Source organism: Ceratotherium simum, chromosome 15, assembly GCF_057802395.1.
Source record: "Ceratotherium simum simum isolate JZ-2026a chromosome 15, ASM5780239v1, whole genome shotgun sequence".
NCBI lineage: Eukaryota > Metazoa > Chordata > Mammalia > Perissodactyla > Rhinocerotidae > Ceratotherium > Ceratotherium simum.
Genome location: NC_141914.1, coordinates 31,701,689 through 31,729,522, shown reverse-complemented (window position 1 = coordinate 31,729,522; position 27,834 = coordinate 31,701,689). Strand labels below are relative to the sequence as shown.

The 27,834-nt window shown below is 40.5% G+C and overlaps 1 protein-coding gene across 2 annotated transcripts in view; it reads right to left on the bottom strand.

The window, feature by feature from the left end:
- The window catches only part of FGF12 (fibroblast growth factor 12), a 516,156-nt gene that overhangs the window by 214,154 nt on the left and 274,168 nt on the right, over window positions 1-27,834 (bottom strand). The window contains exon 1 of one of the 2 annotated variants that reach the window (XM_004424568.3): window positions 24,464-26,142. The exons of the other annotated variant lie outside the window; for it this stretch is intronic. Within the exon in view, the coding sequence (XP_004424625.1) occupies window positions 24,464-24,662 (199 nt within the window). The 5' untranslated portion in view covers window positions 24,663-26,142. Of the gene's footprint in view, window positions 1-24,463; window positions 26,143-27,834 lie in introns of those variants that run through there. 2 annotated transcript variants of the gene reach the window in all.

The following is a 27,834-nucleotide window of genomic DNA, read 5'->3' as shown; positions in this document are numbered from 1 at the left end:
TAATCTAAACTATAAAACACTATGAGAAGGTGACAATGATGTTCTTGTCCAGAAATTCTATTTACGATAATAAAATAACCTGGGGAAACCAGCCCCTAATTGTCCATTAAGAAGCAAAGTAGAACTTCTTAGACTTCTTAGCACAACATTGCTGAAGGCAGTGACCTCATTTCACCGGAATGGCTTCCCTCTCCCTCAGGATCTAGTAGCAAAGGGCAGAATGTTGTTTTCTATACCTAGGTCAATGCTATCTTCCCAAGACAATATAAATACATGTAATCAATATAAAAATTATTAATGAGATACTTTACATTCTTTTTCTTCATGCTAAGTCTTCAGAATCCACTGTGTATTTTACAATTACAATATATCTCAATTCGAACTAGGCACTTTCAGGTGCTCAAAAGCCATGTTAGCTAATGACTACCATATTGGACAGCACAGCTCTAGATGGTTGCATATCTTGATGGATGTATTTCTTCAAAAAGCAACTAAGTGCCTGCTGCATAAAGCAATAATTATCTCATTGACTCATGATGTGAATCCTCTGAATAACACGATAGAAATAACCAAAGATCACACATGTTCTGAAAAATACATATCAAAGGAAGATGAAACACAAAAATGATACCCTAAGCCTGCTGCCTGATTGCCTTCTTTCCTTCCATTCTTACACTGGTCCTTCCTTCCTCCAATACTCTGGCCTTGCTACTAAGTCAAGAAATACAAGTGTGAACAAGACAGTTATGGTCAGTGTCCTTGTGAAACTGACCTTGTAGTGGAAAAGAGAGAACTTAATTAAAAGATCCTATAATTAATTAATTACAAATATGAGAAGTACCTGAAGGAGTCCTGGCTGCTGTGGAGGATGAACTTTACCTAGTCTCAAGGGAGTTGCTGTGGACTGAATGCTTGTGTCCTCTCAAAATTTATATATGTTGAAATCCTAACCTCCAAGGTGATGGTATGAGGAGGTGGGGCTTTCAGAAGTGATTAGGACATGAGGGCAGAGCCCTTATGAATGGGATTTGTACCCTTATAAAAGAGGCCCCAGAGAGATCCCTGGCCCCTTCAATCACGTGAAGACACAGTAAGAAGACAGCCGTCAGTGAGAAAGCATGCCCTCACCAGACACTGAATCTATGGGTGCCATGATCTTGGACTTCCTAGCCTCCAGAACTGTGAAAAATAAATCTTTATCATTTACAAGCCAACCAGTTTATGATATTTCTGTTATAGCAGCCCAAACGGACTAAGACAGAATTCAGAAATGGCTTCCATCAGGACATAACATTGAAGATGAGTCCTAAAGAATAAAGAGGAATTAGCTTGATGGAGCAGGGAGGTGGGAGAAAATCTGGGAAGTGGAAAGTAATAACATTCCACACAAGGGCAGCAGTATAAGAGAAGAGGCTCAAGGACAGAAAAGACTGGTGAGTTTAAACAATTGAAAGTGTGGCTGGAGTTTAGAGACTAAGAGTTTGGAAGGTGGCCCAAGATGAGTCCACATCATTCAAAATATCAAGTTGGAAGAAGCAGTGTGAAAGCAGGAGCCATCTGGGAAGCTCTGGACTGAAACAGCAGGAGATATATGGAATACATAGAAAGGGCAGTTTAGGGTACACTTTTTACTGCACTTGCCCATCAATTAGCCACTGATACAGTGGTCCATCTACATACAGCTGACCATCTCTTCTCTATCCACGCCAATGGTGTAGACCTTCAAACACATAGCTGTAAAAACCTAAACCTCACTATATAAACCTAGCCTTTGATTTTATGTACCTTTTGTCAAAGAATAATCGCCTTTATTTTCTTACCAATTATTGTTATGGTCTTTTTCTCTATTGCCTACAGCAATAACAAAATGCATTGCTATAAAAAACAAAGTACAAAGTCACTCAAAGAAAGCAGCCGGTTTGCCCAAGCAATAGAATTAGTTTTTCCTCCATTGTTATTACTAACCTATAGCAAGTAATAAACCCGGATAAATTATACTTGTGTAATATTTATAATTCATAATTATATAATTTATATGGATTATTTCCCAACTGTATTAATCCAATATATATAATTATAAAATTTGGATTATAAAAACTACCCTATCTGTAGAAGGAATGCCTATATTTTAAACTTTTAACTTTTGCAAGGAGTAATGGAAAGACATTGAAAAGTTTTAAGCATAATCTAACCTATACACAATCTAACCTATACTTTAAAAGCCCGGTAGAGACTGCAAGAGAAAGAATAGATACAAAGATAGGAAGGGGGATAAATTAGAAAGTAACAACAGTAGACCAATCAGGAGATAGTAGACTTGGATTAGACTGTTCTGGAGACAGAAAGGAGTTTAGGATGTAGAATTGTCTTTATTTAGTTATTAATTGCATGTGGGTAGAGAAGGAGATTTGTGGGAGGGCGGTAAAAATAGAAAGTGGAAGTTTGGACCTATGAAACAGTCAGAATTTTCTTATAAGTAAATAGAGTAGAGCCTTAACTGATATGTTCCCCCAACGCCCCAGAATAACATACACTTCCCAGCATGGCATGAAAGACAAAACCCAGAGTTTATATTTCTCTGACTTAATGAAGATCCCTCTCTCCTCGTGAGCTATATTGACCACTGAGCTCAGAGTGCCTCTGTGAGAAATTAGGGAGGCACTGGCAGCTGCACATGTTAACTTGTGTCCTTGCTCTTTGCACTGTTCATATGCTGGTGTGAAAGTAAACCAAAGGGTGAAAAGCCAACTTAAAAGTGGTCATTCTCACCAGTCTTTGAACCCAGATAAACCTTTGCGGTCAGACCCAGCTTAACATGCCAAGGATGAGTCCAAGGTTTCTGACTTAAAGAAGATGGATATTGGTGCCATTACTTGAGAAGAGAAACAGGAAAAGAGGAACAGATTTGGGGGTAAATCTTCAAATTCACTTTGGGATATTTTCAGTTTGAGGCACTAAGTGGAAGTTGGATATCCAGGTTTTAGGGTCAGAAGAGAGGTCTTACTGAGGATATAAATGAGGCTGAAGTGGACTTCTGAGAAGTGAAGACATGAGAGTACATTGTGAGTGTCTAGGACCCGGGATTGAGCCTTGAGAATCTCTAAAAATGGAATAAAAGAGGATAAGCTAATTAAGAAGACTAAGGACAAACCAGAAAGATGGGAGTTAACAATATTTCAAAACGAGGGATTGACAGGCAGTGTTGAGTGCTACCAAGAGGTCATGTAAATGAGGATTGGAAAATATCCCCTAGATTTAGTAAACTGGAGATCATTAGCAACCATGGCAAGAGCAGTTTTGTTAGTGTTGAGAATAGACTCCAGATTAGAAAGATAGGAGGTGCGGAGAAAAGTTGACAGTAAATATAGAGGATTTTAAGCTTGAACATGAACAAGAAGAAAATTAAGCACCTGACAAAAGATTGGGAATTGTGGTAAGGTTATTTGATTGTTCTAGAAAGACTTAATCCTATTGAATTGAAAACAACAAGAATCCAAGAGAGAGGAGTGAAAGGTAAAGTATCCTTCCTATGAAGGTGGAAGGGGATGAAATTTAGAACACGGGAGATTGGTCTCAGCTAGAAGAAAAAATAACTTCATTATAACAGAAGGAAAGAAGGATAGAACAGATGTCAATTTGCTTATTCAGATGCAAAAGTGTTGAGGAGCTCCCAAATATGGTGGCTCCTCTTTATAGCAGGTAAATCTCACTCAAGATTTCCAGTACATATGTGAGGATTATGGAAATATATATATATATATATATATATATATATATATATATATATATATATATATATATATATATATATTGTTTTTTCTCTAAACTACATTGAATATCTACTGAGTAGTGGCTTTATCACTTAGTCACCATAGGTTTTCCACTGCCAAACTCCAGGGGTGCCATTCAGAGCACCATATGCACAGATAGACTGGAAGGCCAGTTACCTGTGTATTCCTAAATCAGCCTAGAAGAGTGAAAAGGAACTGTCTTATGTGTCAGGAGAACTTGACTCTATTCCTAACTCTGTCACTCTCATTTTGGGTAAGTCACTTACTTTCTCTGTTTTATAATGTCCTCATCTGTATACAGTAGCAACAGATGATAGATGATAGATAGACGATGATGAAGATAGATTGATTGATTGATTGATTGATTGATTGATTCAGGTAAGAAGGAAGAAGACATGATTTTTCAGAAAGCATGTGCAAAGACCCAGATATGAAAGGGCTTGTGTTTAATGAATTTTACTGTGGCTGTGGCAGTGAGTTCCTACAATGTCATGAGCACTATGTATTGGGGTTCTATGTAAAGTATCATGTATCTCATTACCACTGGGTTCCTTCTGTTACTATTTATTTTTATATTATGACATAGTAATAACATATTCTAAATTTGTGTACATTTTTTCTAATTTAAATAATATTTTAACATATATATATCTTATTTGTTCCAAAAAATACACTTTTAAGGTAGGTGTTATTCAAACCCATCCCTAATATTTGTAGGGCCCAGGGCAAAAGAACAAGTGGAGACTCACATACTGTATGTATAATATTTAAACTTATAAATCAAGATAACTAACTGTTAAATAAAATGTTTGGTTTTGCTACTTGAAAATTATACCTTCCTAATGACCCAGAAGCCCAGAGTCAAACTTAAATTTCTTGGGCTCCTCAGAATCTTCTGCCAAACAGGGCAGCACTGAGATAACTTAGCCCCCAGCTCATAGCTCAGACCTCTTCTCTTCCCATCCCTGGCTCCAGCCAACCAGCACTGCCAGGGGCCTCATATGGATTCATGTGGACACAGAAGCCTACATGTCCAAGCGCCATCCACACTGCCACACCTCCTGCTAACAGCCTTGGTGACCTTTCAGGCCTAGGAATATACCCCTTGCAGTGTTATCTGACCCTGCGAAAAGGCCCACACAGCCTGGCAGGGGGTTCAGTGCTGTTGGGTAGGGAATTCTAGGGTTCCAGATACCCAGATGTGGTAGAGACTGAGGAAGCACAGGCTCCAGGTGGAAATGAACCCTCAGCCCCTTGGACTCTTTGCTCCATGGAGAAAGACTAGCCTGGAGGAAGGCCAGAGTAGAGTCTAGGACAAAGGCCTCCTGTCTAAGAATTAGAAGACTCATTAGTATTCTTATTAGATTATTTTAACATCAAGGTAACTGGGGCTCATGAAGGTGAAGTAACTAACTGTTACTTAGCCCAATTATTAATACATGGTGAACTTTCAATATGGGCTGAATATATGAAAAATAAAGGACACACACTTAGTGACACTGTCTGAATATGATCACAGTTCCCCTCTCTCCAGAGCTAATTCCATGGTTCCAAACTTAAATACACACTGCTATGTGGGTTTTTCATGATTTTGGATACTGTTCTTGATAGTTCACTTACACATTATGTCTGTTAGTGTGTAAGTATACATGTGCATATGCACACACGTACACAGACACACACTATAGACTAGCTGCAGTGTCTCTTGGGAACATATCTTAAACATGGCTTGTGGCAATTACTGTTTGAGTCCTATTTCTTAATTGATTTTTCCCTACACAAATTTCATCTGTCATAAGCTCTGACTGATTTATGATTCAGGGATGCAATGCTTATACATCTCATCCTCCAAAACAACATTCAAATCTCATCAAAAATTACTTCTCTCATTTTCTTAAATTTATCATAGATATAAAGTCCTACCATCCACTGAAATCTAGAAAAATAAAAGTGAATGTGAAAGTTAAAGGAAGGCTCTGATATAATCATTATTAGAGTGATTTATGTAATTTCTCTTTTTTTCCTTCCACATACAGAGCAATGCATGAACAGAAGCAAAGAAGTAATACAGAAGACAAATTGAAAATGACCAATTGGGTAAGTGCAGAAATAAAACTACTTCTGATCTACCTAATAAAGAGGGTACTAGGAGAGACAATCTTGTGTAACAGAAAGAACATTGGAATTAGAGTCAAAAGCTGGGGGGCAAAACAAAAACTAAAAGGTATAGAGCACTTACGATGTTCTAGGCACAAAGCTGGAACCTTAAATGCTTTATTGTCTTCCATAAGGTTGACACTAACCTGTCTGGTGCTCCCTTATCTCTAAACACTGCAGATGGCAGTAGTAGCTACTTACATGGCATCAGAATTCTGTAACAATAGTATGAATAACAATTATATGAATATGAAAAACGGCAACTGCTAATAGGGATCTGCAATGTGTTTGAGAAAGAATACAGGGAAATATCCGTAGTGTTTCTGTCTCAGACATGGGATAACTGCACTGGAAGTCCAAGGATCATAATCAGATCCCATTATTATCAGTGAATCAGAATGTGCCCTGGCATGCCTGCCTGCAGGAAAGCCCTACAGAGAAGATGGTTAATATTTTACGATAATATCTCCAAGGAAGAACTCAAATGACACCTCAGACTTGGCCCTTTTGTGATTTCACAGAACAGATGTGACAAGTATAAGACCAGTTAGGAGTTTCTCAGAAGCTTAGAATTTTAAGACTCAAATGAACTGAAAGTATATCTAACCATTTTGTTGGATGACTAGACATCCAAGGATATCTTTTTTTTTTTTAGGTTTAGAGAAGGAAAATGGCTTATGAAGAAAATAATTCAGAAAGCCAAGTTCAGGGGCCGGCCCTGTGGCTTGGTGGTTAAGTGCGCGCGCTGCAATGCTGGTGGCCCGGGTTCGGATCCCGGGTGCGCATCGAGGCACCACTTCTCCGTCCATCCTGAGGCCGAGTCCCACATACAGCAACTAGAAGGATGTGCAGCTATGACATACAACTATCTACTGGGGCTTTGGGGGGAAAAAATAAAATAAATAAAATCTTTAAAAAAAAAAAGAAAGCCAAGTTCTGCTTGAGTAATCTTTTTGATAAATTTTTACAAAATAGATTTTTCTTTATGTCTTACTTCATTCTTTCAATAAATCAGGACAGTGATTTTCAATAAGTAGAGTAACAAAACAGAAATGGCATAACTTTAAAATTTGACTGTAGCTACTCTTAATTATTTTATATAATTGAAAGTACATAAAACATAACTGTTTATGAAAATGAGCAAAGAAAAAGACAATTCAAATCAGTGTAATGGATTCTCAATTACAGAAAATGAATTATTATATTGGAGGGCATTGAGATTTATATTGCATTTTATTTAAAATATGTGAAGTTATGGAAATTAATATATATTAGATTCTTTATTTTTTGGCTAGTGAAATATAATGAAATGCAAGATATTGTACTAGATGTTATGGGGGCTACAATTAGAAATCATGCACTAAAAAGAATCCTATCTATTAAGGGACATATAGGACTTACAAATACATAATTTCAATATAGTAATAAATGGAATAAGAGTTGAAGATAAAAGGAGTACAGAAGAAAAAATAAAAATTTAAAAATTAATACCATTTGTTTTTTAATTAAAGCCATCATAAACGTATTTGTATTTTTCAGATATTTTACTTTTTTTTTTTTTTTTGCGCTGAGGCAGATTCACACTAAGCTAACATCTGTTGCCAATCTTCCTCTATTTTGTATGTGAGCGGCCACCACAGCATGGCCACTGAGACAAGTGGTGTAGGTCTGTGCCCAGGAACCAAACCCGGGCCGCTGAAGTGGAGCACGCCAAACTTAACCACTAGGCCACTGAGGCTGGCCCCAGATATTTTACATTTTTGAAAGCAACTTGCTATATGTTGTCAGACTGTGAAGTACTGTGAAATAGGTACTCAAGTTTGGAAAATACATTAAAAAAATTTAACTTTTTAAAAAAATTAAACATATGAAAAAGAAGAAAACAAAATGAGCAAAAACTTTTACCTGTATCTTAGGGAATATAAAACAGTGTCAAAACTTTGTCACTTATTTCCTGATATTGATGTATGTGATACCCAATTATTGAGAAAAGAAGTCAAAAAATAAGAAGGAAACAAAGACAACCAAGAAAAAAATCAGAGAAGATCATCTTATAATGAAACAGAACTGAATGGCTAACAAATGTGAAAAGACTTAATTTAATAATATCTACTCCACACTTCTCCCCTGAGGTCTGGGACCACCGGACTGAGCACGTCCTCAAGAGGAAGGTTGGGAACTGCTCACATATAATTTAATGCTATCCCTTCAGCATGAGCACTTCCTCTTTCTTAATCCCAGATTTTAAAAAGGAAACTAAGCATTCCTAGTGCTTAGTGTTCAATTGACTTCATAAAGTAAAAAAAAAAGCAAAAACAAAACATTAGATCAATTCCACTTTATTTTGATTCTACTTAAAATCAATTTTAAATCCTTACTTGATACAAAAGGTTAATATACAGGCATTCTCTTATAAGTATATTAAGTATAAGACCCACCTTACAAAATGCATTATTTCTATGAGAGATTATAAATCAAAGGTGTCACCTTTAGATGTCATCTAAAGATGTCATCACCTGCTAGATGATGGCAGCAAATCCAACCCAAGGAACAAATGATGAAATAAATATTATGTGTCTGTTTAAAATCATTATCCATAATATCTGGGTAACAAAAAGAGCCACCTATACTTAAATATCATATTCCAAGGTTCTCATTTCGATTTTGAAATATTTAATCTAATCCAAGAAAGGCGTTATGGTAACCCAGGTGTATAAAGAAAGAGCTCTCTCATAGGCTGACTCATAATCACCGACTTAGTTCTCTTAGTTTATAAAAAACATTCAAACGTCCATGAGTTTCCTTCCATAGGACACATCCAAAATAGCTACTTAGATTGCGAACTGCATGGGAAATATCAAAATGGAGGAATGGGAGAAAGCCTTTTTGTGCCATGTATTTTTGAGTATAAGTAACTGCTGGGACACGCAGGCATCGAGTTTCCCATCCCTATTCAATTGTTCATTGCTTACTGCCCACATTTACTCCTATTGAAATCCTCATCTGCCCTAGCCTGACTCAAATGCCACACTCAGAGTGTGGGGGCTGTGGATAAATGCACCCTAGTGCATTCAAAGTAGGATAAAGAGATTGATGGAACAAGATCTCAGGAAATCATAGTCACTTTTAGGCCATTTAAATGTGCTTTTGTAGTCAACTGGGAAACTTTACAAAGGTTTTCATGGGAAAGTAACATGATATTAAGTACGTTTTTAAAAAAAATTCTGTGTAAAGAATGATCAAGGATTCGAGAAAAGGGAGGTTGAGACACCAGGTGGGAGACTTTACAATATTCCAGGTTGTACCAATAAGCCCCTAAATCTTGGCAGTGACAGGAGGGATAGAAAAAAGATAATATGGTACAAAGATCATCAGTTTATATGATGTTAGTGACTGCATCTGATTCATCTTACTACTCTTTATAGTTCCCAGAAAGTCCTCAGGTAGTGCCTGATGAATAAATGAAGGAATAAGACGTGCAGAGATCAAATCAATGAGGTACGTGACTGGATATGAGGATAAAGAAGAGATGAGTCAAAGACAAGTTGGGGTCCCAACTTGGCAGACAAGAAGGTTGGTGTCAGAAAACTACCAATATTTGCTAAGTGCCTACTAGGAATCATAAGTAGTGCCATTCACTGAGATGCGAAACTCAAGATGCAAAGCAGATTGAGATCTAAAGGAATGTAAAAATAAATTCAAGATGAGGCAAGTTGCACCTGAGTCACAGTGGAACCCCAAGAGGTATCTAGCATGTAGTGGGAAATTTGGATGAGGAGCTCAGGTGTCAATCTGTGAGTCAGAAATATAGAGGAGACAGGTGAAGTCAATAAGCATGAGCTCATCCAAGGAGAAACTGTAACAGAGATAGGAGAAAAAATAAACAAAGAGCAACAACAAAAAAACCCACTAATACCTCTATTAAAGATATGGTTCAGCAAAGACTAATGCTCACAAAGACGACCCAGCTCTCATGGACCCAGCTGCCAACAAGTTTAGAATCTAGCAGAAAAACAAAAACTATAAGAAACAATTTCAATAACGTGTTATGAGTATTATGCTAAAAGTATCCACAGAGTAAGTGGGTGCATAAAGGAGACGGTGGAGAATTTTACTTGGGAAATATGTCTGAATGATGAATGGGGCTTGCACGAGCCCAGGGAGGACAAAAAGAACTACTGTCTTGGGACTAGTAAAATGTATATCTCTTCATTACAATAGTGCACAGATTGTGAGGGTGAAATTGTGAACAAAGATATACTCAGAACTCTTAAAATTAAACACAATAAGGCCTCTGAACATAGAGCTTACATGCTGTGAAATCTACCTGTGAAAGTGCCTGAAACTATTCAGATGAGGTCTAGACCAACTGGAGACTTAATTTAGAATACAGGCAAAAACCTCTTATGAAAATCCTAAGAGTTTAGTTAACATTAAAAAATAATAAATCCCTACTGTGAAATTATAAAGTTCTTTTCTCAAAGCACATTATAAACAGCAGTTGCAAAAACAGTTAACCAAATATTACTGTGCAGAGGGATAAGTGACCTCTTATAGGCCTCAGAGAAATTCTAATCTAGACTGAGGGTATTCTACTCTGGGTTTATTACTCTGGGTTTATCAGACCAAAGCTGGATTATTATGTTTGATTCCAAGCAACATCCTCCACAATGATATTGATAAACTGGAGCTTGTACAGAGGCAGGTAATCAGGATCATCAACACATCTACTATATGCCTTGCAATGTTAGGTGCTATAAAACCTAAAAGTGACTGTCTTAGACTTCAAATTAGGAGAACAAGCCTAGCTTATTTTTGGTGAAATAACATGGTCAACGGTTCAAAAGATAAAACTGAATTTCCCTATGTATACTGTAACCACACTGCATAGATAAAGAAATGGAAAAAACTAAAGAAGAAAAAGGTCAAATACCAATAATACCTATGAGAACAGATGATATGGGTGATATACATGAACGAAACTCATAGAAACTCTAAAATCTCATTTTAGGCAATATTTTAATTATACTCTTCTTTTCTGAATCTTAAAGTTTTACCACTAATGAACAGAATTAAATTTCACCAACTGTCCATAATATAAATAAATGTGATGACTGCTAACAGTATGTCAAACTTCGTAGTCAGTAAATATTGATTTCTTTCTTCCTTTATTGATGAAGTCTTGGTGGCAAACGTATCAAAAAAGTGTATCCCAAGGTCTAGGGCATCTAAAAACTTTATAATTAAGGCACGACTTTCCTCTCTACGACTATTGAAATTCCTATGCTACTCTATACTACATTTCCATTGCTTAATTTAAAACTGTCATGAAATATGATGTTCCACATTAGCTTATTCAGAAATAAGTCTTCGGCTTTCACTCAATATCACATAGTTCCCTTTCCTGTCTGTTTTGTATTGTTAGCTTCTCTTTGAGGCTGCACTAGTAAATAAATAAATGTATTTTCCATTAGAACAAAACCTGGTTCCATCATCTTATTAAATTCCTTCAGTGCTTTTATGTCTATCTTGAATGCCCAATGAAATGCTAAAAACTAACATAATACAAGGAAAATTTAGAAATATAGTCAGTTTAAGTTCAATTAAATTAATGGATCTAAGAACAAAGAGTATAGAAAAGAGCAGTTAAACAAAAATATATTTGTTCATTTTTTTGCTATTCCATTCAATATATATTTCAGATCTTCTAAAATTTCATGACCAACATATAAAGAAGCTATTTTCTTACATCTGACATACACATATCTTGGAATCTAACTACTTATCCTCTATAAGTATTAACACCAGAAATATACATCAAGAATGGGAAAGCTGAAAGAGATCTCAGAAACCATCTGATATAACCCCTTCATACTAAAAATCAGGAACTAAGCTGAAGAGAAGAAAAAAGACGTCCTCAAGGTCAAAAAGACTCTGACTCCCAGTTCAATGTTATTTCTATGACATTATGTTACCTTAGACTGAATCAAAGGGCTCTTTTATTCATATCTTCTTAAGAAAAAGGCTAGGTTTCAAACCAAGCAAATGAATAAATACAGAGGATTGTACCATACACAGAAGACTGACTTAATGCTGCTATCCATAGTTTTAAAAGTAAGAGAAGAGGAAAGGAGAAAAGCCAATGAGGTAATAAAGAGTTGACAGAAAGAAGCTTTTTCATTAGACCCAATCAATATTGTATTCCTCCATCACTTAGAGCTTCACCAGGGAAAGTGAAACCACAGTGAATGTGTTCCCTCAAGGGTATTCAACACTAAAATGACTGTTGGTCTCAACTGTAAATGTAAGGACCAGGCATGATGGAATTTGAAATCAATGGCAAAGGTTATTGCTCATTAATCCAGTGTTAAGAAATCAAAGCCGGTCAAAATAGAAACGGGCCCCTTTCCAAAATGGCTACACCATCCACTTCCCCTCAGTTTCTGGGGCAAAGACATAAATTAATATAAAGATGTTCCCTCTTTTAGCATTCCCACAGAAGCTGCCCCCTTTATAAGTAGTTACTCTGCTGAGAAAGAGGAAAGTTTATACTGAGTGAAACAGGGTTGGCAATTGGGAGTTGGATTGGGGAGGAAGGGAAGACATGAGATTCTAAGTATTTATCTAATAGCTTTATATCAAATTAAAATGGATTAATGATATTTTTGTATTTTAATATCAAACCAAAGGAAATTAATATTATCCTAAAATACTAATTCTTTTTCTTGCTCAGCATTTTCACATTTGTGCAGAAATTCCCTCGGAGCCTGACTAGTACTGATGCCATGAGCACATTAATCACCAAAAGAACTCTCTTCCTTTTGATGAGTTATTTCTGACCACCTACTATGGAGACAGCATTGAAATGACAGGGTCCTTTTCCTGTAGGAACTCATCCTCCAAACGCAGAGATAGGTACTTATACAGTAATTAAAAGACAAGACAGACTGAATTGCAGACAACAATACAGTATAAAGCCAAAAGAAGCCTGGGCAGGCAGTGATTCATTCTACCCAGGAGGATCTGAGAAGGTCTGGCAGAAGAGATGGGAGTTGAGCTGGGCTTCAAATAACGGGCAGGACCGCAGCAGGGTGGAAAAATGAGGGGCCGTGTCTGGGTGAGTAAAAGAGAGGTGTGGAGGTTAATGGCATCCCTGGTGGAAACAACTATAAACCAAAGGAACTGAAATGGATAGATGTGGTAAATGTTCTATGAAGGTCAACAAGGTTGGGGTTGGCTAGAGCACTGTGTGAGGAGAGGTGGAGAAAGAACTTTGATTGTGCAGCCTATTCATGCTGATATATATAATAAAACAGCTTGCTCTCAGCCAGGCCTTGAACCCACATGTGCATTTTAAAGACAGATTTTGGCTAAATTTTTTAAGTTAAGGAATTATTGTTATTTTTCTTGAAATATAGCCGTTAAACGAGAAACTGTCCAAAAGAACACAGCACAACTACAACTTGGAACATAGAAATGCAAATCTGGCCCAAGTTAACAAATCCTAATTATATATTGCCCTACAGGAAAAGAACAGGGACTTCTTCATTATTGGTGTATCCCATTCCCAAGTACATGACAAAAAGATATTTGATAGACATATGGCAATATTATTTGACTATAAATATTTAAAAGCAACTACCCACATTTAAATTGCTCAGGACAAAGAACAGATGAATAGATTTTGCTACCAGCATCGGGCAATGTCCCACAGGAGACAGCTATGGTGTAGCAGTAAGGCATAGGCTTATGCTTAGTTTCAGTGTTTGTTCTGCCTTTCATAGTTGTATGACCTGTCACCCCTTCGGAGTCTCAGTTCCGTCCTCCATAAGGTGGGTGACCGTAATGAGCTCTGATGTCTTCCAATTCAAACCCACCAACACTTTAAGTCATATATCCCACTAGGTGGACCTCCCAAGGCTGAAGTCACAGATACTCATTCTCAAGCAGATATGTAACGGCAAAAGACTAAGTCTTATACAAAGTACCAATTCTAACAAGAGTTTTTAATCCAAATTTCAGACATTGACTATATTCAAAAAATGAACCAAGGTACATGAAGCTTGCTGCTCTCCAGTCTTCACTCAACAGCTCCATGGAAACAAGCTTCAGACTGAATGTGGTTGCTCAGCATGAGAAAGAATTGGCAGGACTGTGGTTTAGGTGAAGGTAACAAGAGGGCCATAGAATCTCCATCTTCAGGTTTCCAACCAAGATGGTGGTCCCCTTAGCAGAGCCATAATGAATGGAACTCTAACTCAAGAAGCCACGTAGTAATCCGGAAATGCAGCTCAGGACTACCTCAGAGAAAGGAATCTTGTGGAAACACTAGGAAAAGCATTATTTCAAAGTTTCTCCTTGGTGCTGTTTTTCACATGACCTGTAGGTGGAGAGGGAAGAGTAGGCAGACCTCTTGGGATACCAGAGCTGCAGAATGTGGAGGCAGCCCAGCCAGGATGCTACGAACTACTCTGCCTCAGCAAAAGCTGCAAAGGATAATGGCTCTGGGGTCTATCAGGGAAAGACAGGCTCAGCAAGGAGGCAAACAGGAACCTTCTCTACTGTTCTGAAGGGAAAGTAAATCTTCTCCAATCTCTCAGAGGGATATCCCACAAGAAGAGGACTACAGAGGAAGCCTGGGTTTCTATCAACGTGACTTCCTTTCCTAGAATTCTGAGCTTCTGGACCATCACATCGTATGCCACTTACCCTTCAGCTCATGGCTACCCTCTGGTTGCGAAAATCCACTGCAGTCCTCCTCTGAAGCAATAAAGCATGACAACACCACAGTTTTAACTCTCTCCATAGTGAGAAACTTGGGTTTCCTTGAAATTTGAGATCCTCCTTATTTTCCATCATTTTTTATTAATTATTCAGACATTGACCAACCTTCTCTGTTCCAGCCTCTTTAGCTGATTTTTGAGTAGCTGTCCTTTCTTAAAGTCTTCTCCTCAACATAATATTGCATATGGGATGGATATTATGTGGACAGCTCAGCTAGAGCTATTTGTCTAAAAACAGAATCTAACACTTATTCTAACCAGGCTTTTGAATATGGATCCCTACTTTTGGTACTTATTTAAATTTTGTCCCTGGTTCTTAATTATTTGAGGAGTATTATCCGATTCTAGGACACTGTGAAGGTGATCTGGGTCATCTTTCGAATTCCCAAAATTAAAATAAAACATTTAAGTCACCAGTAGCAATAAAAAACATATCTTCTGGAAATTTTTATTTTTTCTTTTACAATAACTTATACAAGCTCACAGTTTTTCTCTCCTGAGTCTCTTTCACACTTCGTTTCAATCCCCTTTTTGACCTTAGGTTTAAAAAATCTAAAATACTGCAGCACGCTGGATTTAATTCCTAATCCTGAAGTGACAGAATAGGCCTAACTGGGGGTCAAAAGAAATAAAGACTGATATTTTAGACAAAGATGTGTTTAAAAGCACATTACAGGTTACTTAATTAATTAAACCATGGGACGCAGTTAGGAACATCCTAAACAGCACACTAGGAAAATAGTTTTTATGCTTCTTGTGTAAGTAAGGAGCAGGGAGCAGATGAGTAATGCAGTCTCCCATCATCAGTGTTTCTCCTTGGGGGAGGGGAGCTATTTAATGACTTTTCAGGTTAAAAAGGCCCTTAGACATCCTTTAATATAGTTTCCTTGTTTTTCAAAGAAAGAAACTAAGGTCCATTTCTAGTGCTGGCAGAGCAGAAAGAAAAGTAGACTAGGAAAAATAAATCTGAGCTCAAACTCAGAATCTATTTTGAATTTGTCTTATGTACTTGAGAAGCCCCAGGCTTGCTAGACCTCAGCATCCTTATGTGAGAGCTGGAGACACTAACTGAAGAATCCCTCTTTCTCTGAGGCTTGCTGTAAAGGTAAGACTCAATGAGTCAGTATGTCATGTACTCATTGATTTAACAGCAATTGAGGAACTCAGTGACACAGGCAGGATGCCGGGTGCTGAGAATCTAGTGAGGAACAGGGCACGGGTCCTGTCCTCAGGAACTCACATGCTAGTCAGGAAGATGAGGCACACAAGCACATCACATAATGCAGCTCAGGTTTTGGACTCCATTAAATACTTGAAAAATTCAACAGTAAGCCAACGGAAAGGATAATCATTATAATTAAAATTGGTGTGCACAGTCTCTAGACATCATGAATGTGCTCCTAAAGACATTAATGAATAAAATAATTATTTATTTAAGGGTCACAAGGTATGAAATGATGGGACTCGAGCAGGTGGGTGATTCTCAACGCTGGCTGCACATTAGAATCACCTAGGATGTTAAAAACAAACAAAACTGATGACTGATGCCTGAGCCCCAGAGTGGACACATAAAACCAGATTCTCTGGGTGTGTGACATGAGCACATTTTAAAAACTCCCAGTTGATTTCATTTTGCAGCTAGGGCTGAGAGCCACTGGCCTATATAATCTCTAAGCTCTAACATTTTGTGATTCAGTGTGCACCTCCTATTTGTCCTATGTCATCCTTCTCCTCTAGGGAATCAAGTTTGGTCTTAGGCCTTAAGGCCCTCTCTATTGAGCCCTGAAAAGTCATTAAGAAAAGGCTGTAGACATTTAAACTCCAATTAAGAAACATTAACCCGAAGTATGGTTAGAAGCAGGGAGCCAGGTAATATATAAATACCATAAACTAATCAAATGACTAACAAAAGGCAGACAAATAAAGAGGACTTGACAAAGTTTGTCTTTTCAAAGTCACTTGAGTACACAAAGACCAATCAATGAACTTGGCCCATACTCACGCATGAAATCCACCTACATGCCAAACATATGAAAGCCATATTCAGGATATATTCAGGACTGAAGCAGGTCAAATGTCTTTGAAAGCCTGTTTGATACCAAATATTTTGTTTCAATTTTAAAAGATTAGAAAAACTATTAAGCTTTTCCACTTTCCTTGATAATTTTCTCTCCCTCATAGAACTGCCCTTGCAAAGTAGTAACTCTAGATCAATAGTGGAGGGTCAATATTCTAAAATGTTTCCTTGAGAGTTCAAGAATAAAGTAGATAGCCTTATACAGATGGGTAATCGGGATCTTCATCACATTGTAAAACTATTAAATAATAAATAACACCATTACCCAGTTTTTTCACCTTAGCCTTCTATAGTGCTTTGTAGTTTGGAATGATATTATTTGAACCATATCAATCCTGCTTCTCCCCTTAGCTTTCCTTCATCTCAGCAAAGGTGCCACTCACATTTAAATTGTTCAGCCAGGAATCATCCAGGCACCTCACTCTCTCTCGACTCATATCTACCTGTTATCAGGTTATGCTCATTCTACTACCACCTACTCTTTTCATATCCATGGCCACTGCCGTAATGTGTTGTGTCAACATTATCTATAGTCTAGACCAGTGGTGTTCAAAACTTTTAGTCTCAGGACCCTTCTACACTCCTAAAATTATTGAATACCCCAAAGAGCTTTTGTTTATGTGGTTCATATTTTTCAATGTTTACTGTGTTTAGAAATTACAACAAAATTTTTCAAATATTTATTAAAAATAACAATAACCTTGCTAAATATTAATATAAATAGCATGTTTTAATGAAACATAACTATATTTTCCAAAACAAAAAAAAAATGAGTGAAAAAGCAGTTTATATGTTTGCAAATCTCTTTAATGTCTGGCTTAATAGAAATCAGCTGGATTCTCACATTTCCTTCTGCATTCAATCTCTTGCGATACGTTGTTGTGGTTGAAGTAAACAAAGAAAACCTGGCCTCACACCGATGTGTGGTTGAAAAGGGAGGAAATTTTTCATAGCCTTTTCAGACGATTGTGGATAGATCAAATAATATCTAGAAAACTCCATTGGGCACTGTGACAGAATGAGTGAACAAGGTAAATAATTATTATTATTAGGAAATATTATTATGAAAATAGTTTTGACCTTGTGGACGCACTGAAAGGTTTTCAAGGAGCTCCCAGGGCCTCTGCACCACACTCTGAGAAATGCTGGCCCAGATTGACGCCCTAGCCGCCTGATGACTCCTTAGCTGCCACCCTGGCTCCCCTGCAACCCATTCTCCTCTCCAAAGCCAGAATGTCCGTGTAAATATGCAAGTCACATTATATCACCCCCTACTTTTGACTCTTCTTTGGATCCTAGATTAAAATACGCAATCCCTTGGAGGGTTTTCAAGGCTCTGCACAACTCAGCCCTGTACCCCTTCCTCTCATTGCTCCAGCCACACTTCAACTTCTTCAAATCACAGAACTCCCTCTCACCTCAGTCTTCAAGCAAGGTGTTCTCTTCTGCCTTGAACAGCCTTCCAATCCCTCTTTGTCTGCCACATCCTTCAGAATTCAGCTTAAATGACTCTTCCTCAGAGAGACATTTCCTGACCAAATGCTAGAGATAATACCTTCATTTTACCAATCAGCAAACCGAGGTTCAAAGATATTCAGAAACTTGCTTAACGTTCTTACAAATAACATATTCAGAATTCGAATTCAAAGACTAAATCCTACAGGGCTCTCCTGGCCTTGGTATTAACCTCTTTACCTTCGAAAACATCTGAAGAAGTTGTTTATGTTTACAGTCAAGAAAGTTGGCCCCTCTGGACCCAAGTCTCCCAGCGGGTCCTTACGTGCCCCAAGTGGCACCCTTGATATCTCTGAGGCTCCTAGCATGCAGAGAGGGACACCCCAGCCAGGAGCCAGGGACCAGTACATAACAAGAGAGCCACAGGACCGCTTCTTCAGCCCTGGCCTGCAGACCTCCACCAGCCTTTCCACTTCCCTCCTCCTCACTAGAGAGTGCTCTAGATCACACAAATAGCACAAAAAGCAAACATGTCATCACACGCCACATTTCCTTGAACTCTTCATCAGATTCCCCTCAACAAGAGTTTCCCAGCTTCAAATCAAACTGAGTTAGTCAGATTCAGCCTTCTTAGCTCAACGTGGTGGAAGATCAAGACAGATGATCTGCAGTGTGGGGGCTGGGGGATTCCGGATTCCATGAACCTGAACAAGTCTCTCTGCCATTTTGAAGCTTAGTTTTTTTATTTCAAAGAAGGGGTTAACTACGTCAGTGGATTGCTATAAAGAATACAAGGGGCAAAAGTTGTAAAGAAACTATAAATCCTGAAGCCACATAGTCAAGTTAGCTGTTATTATTATATATGATTAATTTATAGACTTTTTGTATCTAAGGTTCCTCCCTCTCAAAGATACTTAGAAGGTGGCCTGGGAATCAAAGCCCTTTAGGTTGGGTGCATCTTTCTTTGGACAACAAGTAAAGCTCTGTAATTCCAAGAGTAGGCCATTAGATAGAACCTAAAATGTAGTACTATATTAATGGAGTCCTTTATATCCAAGGAGGCTGTTTTTGAGAGTTCTTATAAAATCTATAACAGTTGTAGAAGTAAAAGTCATAGCAAATATACATTATGATGAAGTACCCAAGGAAGAGACAAGAAAAAATTAATCATTATTAACAAATTTCCCAAACCAAACCAACGCAGATGCATAAAATGCTCTCACCAAGAATAAAAGCAACGTGGTGCTATACTGGTAAGGCCAGGATTTTTTTTAAATATAATTTTATGGGACAAAGCTTTCGTTTCTAAAGATCTTCCAAAATAATCCTATTGCTTCCTCAAATGCAGACTGCCTCATTTCCTGCAAATTGTTTTTCTAATTCTGTTCAAGAATATCAACTTCATTAAAACTTTAAAGACTTAATCCTGAATTATGACTTGATGAGATCTCTGTGGGATGAAAGAAATCAAGAGATCACAGTACCTGCTATTTTAAAACGTTCTTACAATGGAAACATAATTTGTTGATGAGAATGCACTGCTGTAGAGAAAATAGGATTTAAAAAACACATACAAAATATCAGTTTAAACTCTAGGGTGGGTTTCTGAAGAGAAAAGCTTGTTTTTTTAACAGACACCAAGCCAAATATCATTTAATTAGGCTTATTTTGTAGTTCAGACATGAGTCATACTTTTAAAGGAGAAAATACAATAAAAGTACTTGCTATAAATATAAAATATCACCTGTCGTATGAATCTGTTCTCGATCTATATATTGACCAAAATTAGTTCAATTTATAAAAATCTAATTTATATTACATAGGTCACATGATTAAGGATTATTTTCCCTTTTTTGTCAGTTTTCTTCTTGAAGTTTCTATTTTCTGTGATGTTTCCTTCATCTATGTAAAAGGATGTTTGATAGTAAAATGTTGAATGAGTGTGCAATTAAATACTATGCACCTAACGAAACAATTTGGAAGAATACTAAAATATTTTGAATAACCACAATTTTTATAACAGTAGAAAAGAGGACTCAGAAAAATAAGACAATGAAAATCAACAAAACTTAGTAAAATTATAATCCTTCTTTGATGTATTTTATTCATTAAGTGTCAATATACTACACCATTTTTAAAAAGGGAGGGACATATAAAACCAAATACTTAAGTTATGAAAAATATCTAATGTTTTTTAGGTAAGGATCTTTTCCTGATTGCTGATGTTTTCTTAATGCTCTGGTTTGAGGGAAGGAATTAAATTATATAGAAAAATAATAAAAACACAAAATCACTTAAAGTACATAGATTTAGGCTCATTTGGTTACTCTGCACTTTCCAGAGAGGGTCTCATGTGAAAAATGAAAGAGTGATGGTAGATGACCTCCAAGGTTCATGGCCACTCCAACATTCAAAGATTCTATAAACACCTTTCCTTTCTCGATTGTGAATGCTATCCATTATCTGCAGTAACTTCTGAGTCAAAAGATAAATAATTTGAGGTTAAATCATTTGTACAGTGTTTCTACTCAAAAGTAAACAAATGTTGGAAATGAATAAAAGTAAACAAATGTTGGAAATGAATAAGTCACATAATTCACATGGATGCACTAATGGCTTAGATAGCCATTAGTTATTATTATTATATTATATTATTATTATTATATTATTATTATTAGTTGTCACTTAATAGCAAATTAAGTGACATCAACATTTAAGCAAATATTCTAACAGGCCTGGCTAATACAGGTGTTTCACACATAAATAATGACTCAGTAATGACCATAAGAATGCTCCTTTCTTTATGAAAAAGTGCATAGACAGAAATGTTCTGAAGGCTTTTTTATGGTTCAATGACCTCAGTCAACTTGCCAGTTCAAGGTCTCCAACATTTCATTTCCAAAGAGATACAGTCCACAAAGTGCTTAAGGGGCTAACTATTCCTATGCTGTCTGTATGTCTTAACTATTGGATTTACTTCTATAGTGCATGCTAGCTATAGGATGGTATGTTAGAACGCCAATTGCCTGACTTAGCCTAAGCCTCCTTCTACCAGTCACCTCCCCTACTCTACCCTATTCCTGTTCTAATCACAAAATAATAAGAAGAAAAACCATCCCTAATGGTAAAAATAAATAGATAATCCACAAAATTATTTCCATCCTTTGACAGAGGACACTCAATTCTTCATACTACTTTTTTCAGTGTTGTGCTGTGAAGAGAAGAGGCAAAAAAAAATCAACTGGATCTAGTTCTAGTCCCAATTTTACCACAATCCAGCCGTGTGACCTTGTGTAAACCACCAACTTGCTCTGGTTCTAGGATTTCTCATCTAAGTAAGGATTTTGCTGCACAATCCCAGGGTAAGCCATCACACTGGGCTCCAGGGACGGCATTCACAAAGCATCTGAGGTGCACTGTGGCCGGGGAACTGTATGATGTGAGGTCTTGCCCTGCCACTTCTCATGTTTTCGTTCTGCAATATCATGATTTGAAATCTGAGACCTTTACCATGTAATTTCAGTATTCCCACTGTGTTTATAAAGTTTAAACATTATACATATCAGAACTTGGTGAGCTAAGACAAGAGACTGGGAGACCTCAAGGTGTCGGCCCTGAAATCAGAAATACAACCGCGGCCTTTCCCATCCAATACTTGGCTTAGCTTCACTGTCTCAGCCTCACTCCCCTGGAAAGTCAGGTCAATGAAACATGTGTCTCAGTGACAGAAATTCAGAGTGGAAATTCTTTATCGGGACAAGCTCTTCCATTTCACCACTTTACCGTCTGTGACTCAGTTTGTAGTTCACAAGGACATGGCTTAGAAGGGCTAGTGAATTCAAGAATAACTCAACCATTAAGTGAACATAACATCCAAGTGCTTATAAAACAGATTCCCTGAAATAGTTTTTCTTTTTGGTGTTTAGCAACTTCCTCCCAATCAAGCTAAAGAATTCTCTCTGGAATTGAGATGTGGAAGGTGCTATCTCTCTATAAATAGGCTTATCCTATGCTATGTGAATCATGGTCGCTGACAGCAAAGCAACAGATTAATTATTTGGCTTTGTTAGTAATGATAATAGCACACTATCATCTTCCCAAAAAGCTTTTCTCCACCTTACACTCCCATTTTTATACACTAAGTTTCAGAACAGACTGAAGTCCATGGTGTACAGACACATGCATGTTGCCTGTGCACTGGGCATGTCTTAAAAGGTTGTGTCATCTCTCTGCCAGATTATTATTTTAGCTAAAGGAAGTCACCAGTCAGGATTCTCTCTGCCAAGATGTACACTAAGCAGATGAAAAAGAGGAGCAGATTAAATGAAAACAATAAACTCAGCAATTCCCTCAAATTCTCTATTTTGTAGTGAGATGCTCAGGAAAGGGCCACAGGAAGTGATTTTCCCACGCAAAATTAAGCCATGCAAATTGCTCGTCTCCAAACCAACTTCAACAAAGATCAAGTGAGTTTATCTTATCCATTCACAAGTATAATCCACTTATCATTTTATTACCTTGTTTTTAACTGAGAAGGCTGAGTAAGATCTAGTCACAGACATCATATAATTATCCCAAGTAGAGTGCAAGAACATACTTCAGAGATTGAGACATGAGTCACATTGAATACAGAGCCTTGAAGTTCCTTATAGACCACATAAGCCCTAAGAGGAGATGGCCCCCACATGATCCTGCACAACACAAGGGATTTTATTTCCCCTAAGATGAATTATTTACAGCGCGGAGATAATTCTAGTTTTTGCAGAAATCTTCACTTTATGAAATAAACAGCCTACATTAATTGAATGCAAAATAACAGACTGGAGTAGCTCCTGCTTTGGGATCACAGTTATTTTTGTTTAATCCTGAAATTTACTATTTTATCAACATCTCAGAATAGGAAAATGAGCCCACTATGGAGTGAATAACATCATGAAAACCCAACAGAAAGATGAGATGAGATGACTTCTTCACAAGACTTAATCCCAAATTTCTAAACTAATTTTGAGCCCCGCTCATCCAGACTTTCCAAGTGTTTTCCTCCCCCCAATGACACTAGCCCATATGCCTCATTCCTGGAACCCAGGAGAACACCACAGAGTTGCAAAGAGGATAAGCTAGACCGGTCAACTGATCACAGAGCAAGCTTTCTTTCTAAATAGTATTTCCTTTCAGTTGTACACAGTAAGCACAGAATATCTACAGATTGCAAAGGACTCTGTGGGCCACACCCAGAGGATCAACAAAGTCTGGTGGAAGCATAGACCTAGGCAATTCTGCTTTCATTCTCTTAAGCTGGCCTGGCCTAAGCTGGGAATTACTCACTCTGAAACTCAAGATGTCCAATTTCCCTTTGTCAATAGAGACACATCAAAGACGAACCATTTGAGTTTGGGGCGAAAGAAGAGAATCAGCTGCAGAAAGCCCATGCCAAGAAAAATCTCTGATAAGTCTAAAGTTTTCTTTGCACTTTTTGAGGCCAAACTGCAGACACTACGTTGTTCCCTTAATGTCCCAAAAGTAAATGTGTGTGCAAATGCTGGGAGTAATAGGACAGAAAAGTTAATGAGCAGAGCCCTTGGAATTACGAGAGTACTTGAAGGAAGAGAAAGGAAAAGGTTTATGTAAAGGATATGTGGGAAAATAGGGAGGTGAGAAATTACAATGTCTGAAAGATGCAATATCATATGTTGCTGGCGGAAGAGTTGAAAAAAGAAAATAAATTTAAGTTCATCTGGTATCTACTAGGTGTCTATAATGTGTCAAGAACTATGCTAAATGTTGTGAAAGATAAAGGGAGGAAGGTTTATTTATATTTAGGTCCTCAGTAGGCAGTATAAGGACCGGATGGATGGATGGATGGATGGATGGATGGATGGATGGATGAGAGAGGGAGAGAATGAGGTGGTCACAGCCAGGATTCTACAGGCTATACCAGACCAGGAACATCTATACATGTAACTCTCATCCTAGTCAAACCGTGGTTTCATCAATGTATAAAGTGTTTTCCTGAATATGGGACAAGAAGCTATTAACTGAAAGAGAGTGACTGAAAGAGATGTCTGGAAATTAAGGGAGAAGGGGGTGCCAGAATGGAAGAGGAGGATCCTAGTTCCCATCCATGGACGCCCCCAGGTTCTTTGTGGAAGGGGAGGGGGTTGTCAGCCTCTGGGGAGCCCACTGTCTGGGCTTCTACTGACCTGGTCTCCGCCTCACTGGCCTCTTGCGGCCGCTGCAGAAGCGCACTTTGCTGAATACCCCGAGGACGTGCCTCTCGCACAGGGAGCGCCCGTCTTTGCTGGGGCTGGAGCGGCGCTTGGAGGCCGACACCCGGTCGCTGTTGGACTCCCTCGCCTGTCGCTTCTGCCGGATCAAGGAGCTGGCTATCGCCGCAGCCATAGCTGCTCAGCGCGGGCCCCAGGCCCCGGGTTCCACTGCGCCCTCGGGATCGCGCTCCGCCGGGGCGAGGGCAGGACCTCGGCGGCCGGGAGGGACAGGGCAGATGCGGGGAGGCAGTGCTAATATTTGAGGAGGCTGCAGTACCGAAAACCTGGCGCCCAGAAGGTTACTCAGAGTCTGGGCAGTGGCGACAAAATGTGTGAAATTCCAGATGTAAACTTCCCCAACCGCTGGCGGCGGGGGCGGGGCGGTCCCAGGCCTTCCTGTTAACTAGTCTCTTGCACCCCAAACTTGCATTCCAAGGCGATCCGCGTCCAAGGGGCAGTGGGGTGTTTGGTCACACTGCGATCGGAGTACCAAGTGGAAGGGGAAGAAGGATGTCCAAAACAGCAAGCCGTGCCCCGGTTGGAGAGGCGCAAGCGCTGCAAGGTGTCCAAAGTATATCTACACATACATACATATAAAACCCGTTTACAAAGCAGAGTCTGGACCGAGGCGGGTAGCGTGACCCCGGTAGAAAATACTAAAAAGTGAATAAAACGTTCCTTTAGAAAACAAGCCACCAACCGCAAGAGAGAAGGAGAGGAAGGCAGCAATTTAACTCCCTGCGGCCCGCAGTTCTGGAGATTAGGAGGTTAGTCCCGGCTGGGTAAGGTCTACGGAATGCATCGCACCGGCTGCGGGTCTCCAGGGGCTGGCCGCCCGAGTTCGGGAATTCCGAGAGGCGCGAAGTGGGAGCGGTTAGCCGGAGTCGGGGTAGGGGCGCGGGGCGGGGGCAGTTGTTTCCAGCTGCGGTGCGCGCGACTCCCCGCCGGCAGCGCTGCGAAGAGAGCGGGAGGCGAGGGAGGGGGGAGGGAAGGAGGGACGGGCAAGGAAGGAGAGAGGGAGGGAGGGAGATCCTCGAGGGCCAAGCACCCCTCGGGGAGAAACCCGTGAGAGGCGAGCGCCGGGGATACGTGGGGTCCCAAGAGCGGGCGCCTTTCTCTTTCCGCTTGCTTTCTGGCACAAGACGGCACAGTTGGTGATTATTTAGGGAATCCTAAATCTGGAATGACTCAGTAGTTTAAATAAGCCCCCTCAAAAGGCAGCGATGCCGAAGGTGTCCTCTCCAGCTCGGCGCCCACACGCCCTTAACTGGAGCTCCCGGCCATGGTCCGCCCGGGCCGCCACACCGAGCCAGTCTCCGCACAGGCTCAGAGGGAGCGAGGAAAGGAGGGAAGGAGGGGGTGCCCTGGCGGGCTCGGGATCAGGTCATCGCCGCGCTGCCCGGGCTCCCCAGGCTCGCGCGGCCCGGCAGTCGGCAGCTCACAGGCAGCAGATCAGATGAGGATCACCGGCCGGACGCGAGGCCGATCACTCGGTCCCGCGCGGCCCATCCCGGCGGAGGAAGGAAGTGACCGGCGCGCTGCGAACCCCCGCGGGTCGGCTCGGGTGGGGCGGGGGCTGGTTGCGGGCGACGTCGGCTCGAGGCGGCTGCGGCTCCGGGCAGAGGCTGCCCACCATGGTCTGGCGCCGGGGGAACAGGCGGGGCCCCTAGGCCCCCGGCGGCGACGGCAGGAGGCAGCCGAACGCACAACCGGGGCCCTCGGGGCCGGACGCAGGCTCTGGGGACGGAGCCAGGAAGCAGGTGCGGGCTGCCGCCAACTCGCCCAACTTGCTGCGCGGGTGGCCGCTCAGAGCCGCGGACTAGCGGGGCGCCCCCAGCCGCCCCGGAGGGAGCGCTCAGGGCAGAGTCCCATTCATAAGCGGAGGCTCTGGGCGCGCCGAGCTGCCGCCTCCTGGCCGGCTCGCTCGGCTGGAGCGCTAGCTCCGCAGGAAACTCCTGGCAGGGAAGACCGCCACCGAGACGGCGGGTGGGACGAAGAGCCGGCGGCCGCGGAGTACCTCCTGCACTGCTCGCCCACCCGCCCGGGAGCTCCAGAGCGCCCAGGTGCGGCCAGGCTGGGGGCCGGGCTCCCGGAGCGCAGAGAAGCGCAGCGCGCGCGGGTCTTCCTCCCCTCCCTCACGCCCTCTGCTCCCAGACTCTTCTCCTCCCTCCCTCCCTCCCGTCACCCCTCTCCCCCTTCTCTGTCTTCTGTCTCTCCCCTTTTCTCCTCTCTACGCAATCCTACGTGATTGAGGTTTGGATGAGAAATTCTCAGAGGCAGAGCAAGGGAACTGCAGCTCGGGTCCGCTCCGTCCCGTCCCTCCCCCAAGAGAAAACCACCAGCCAGGCGGTTAAAGGACCCTGGGTGCACAGAGAAGGCGGGGCGCAAAGAAAGGGTTAGCGGTGGGGGACCTGCGAGAAAGCGGTCCACCCTCCCGCCAGAAAGCTGGGGCACACAGAATTCTCTGTTTAGGAAGGCGGGCAGTGGACCCTGGAGAAAGTAACAATGCCCTCATGTTGGGCCCCATTGTCAGCTCATTTTGGAACCGGAAAAGGTGTTTCTGCATCCTTGGAACTCAGATTTCTTGGTTCTATCCAGAAAGCTGCAAAGCAGGCTCAATCACTAAAATGAGGGACCAAGTGAGCACCCTGCACAGAGAGGACAATGGAGGTGGGGTAAGAGGGTGACTGTGGGCAAGGGCAGTCACCAACCAGCTTTGGAGTGCAATCAGGTCTCCAGGAGTGCTTGTGATGACAGCTGGATGTTACAGAGAACTCAGCAGAGGAGATAATGTCACCCAAGTTTAAATGCAGCATGAAAGATTCTGGAAACCTAAAAGGAGTAATCACTTTCCAGTCATGCTAAGGTCTGGAAGTGGCTATTAGTTATACTCACCATCTCTCTTCAACTTGTCTGCAAATCCCTTCCCTTCACAGACACCTGGCTAAGCATCAAGGGTAGTGCCAAAAGATTAAATGCTTCATTTCCAAGCAGAGACAGGTGTATGTTGGAAACACCCTAATAAAGATCATGGAACATGCAGGCCCTGGAAGCTACTGAAAATGGATGTGGGACCTGGAGAAGCCCCAGGAATTCTCTAGACGTGGGCACAAACCTGTGGGCCTAGCAGAAATTCACTTAGGCAATGAGAAGGATGAAGACCTGTGAGGTTGTTTAGATCAAGCAGTGTCAAATAACCCTACTGTGTCTGGGGGCCTGGACCTTTCCTGCTCCTCCTGGCATAACACAGGCAGACAGGGGCTTATGGGGCAGACAGGTGGGAGGAGGATTAAATAGGCAAGGTG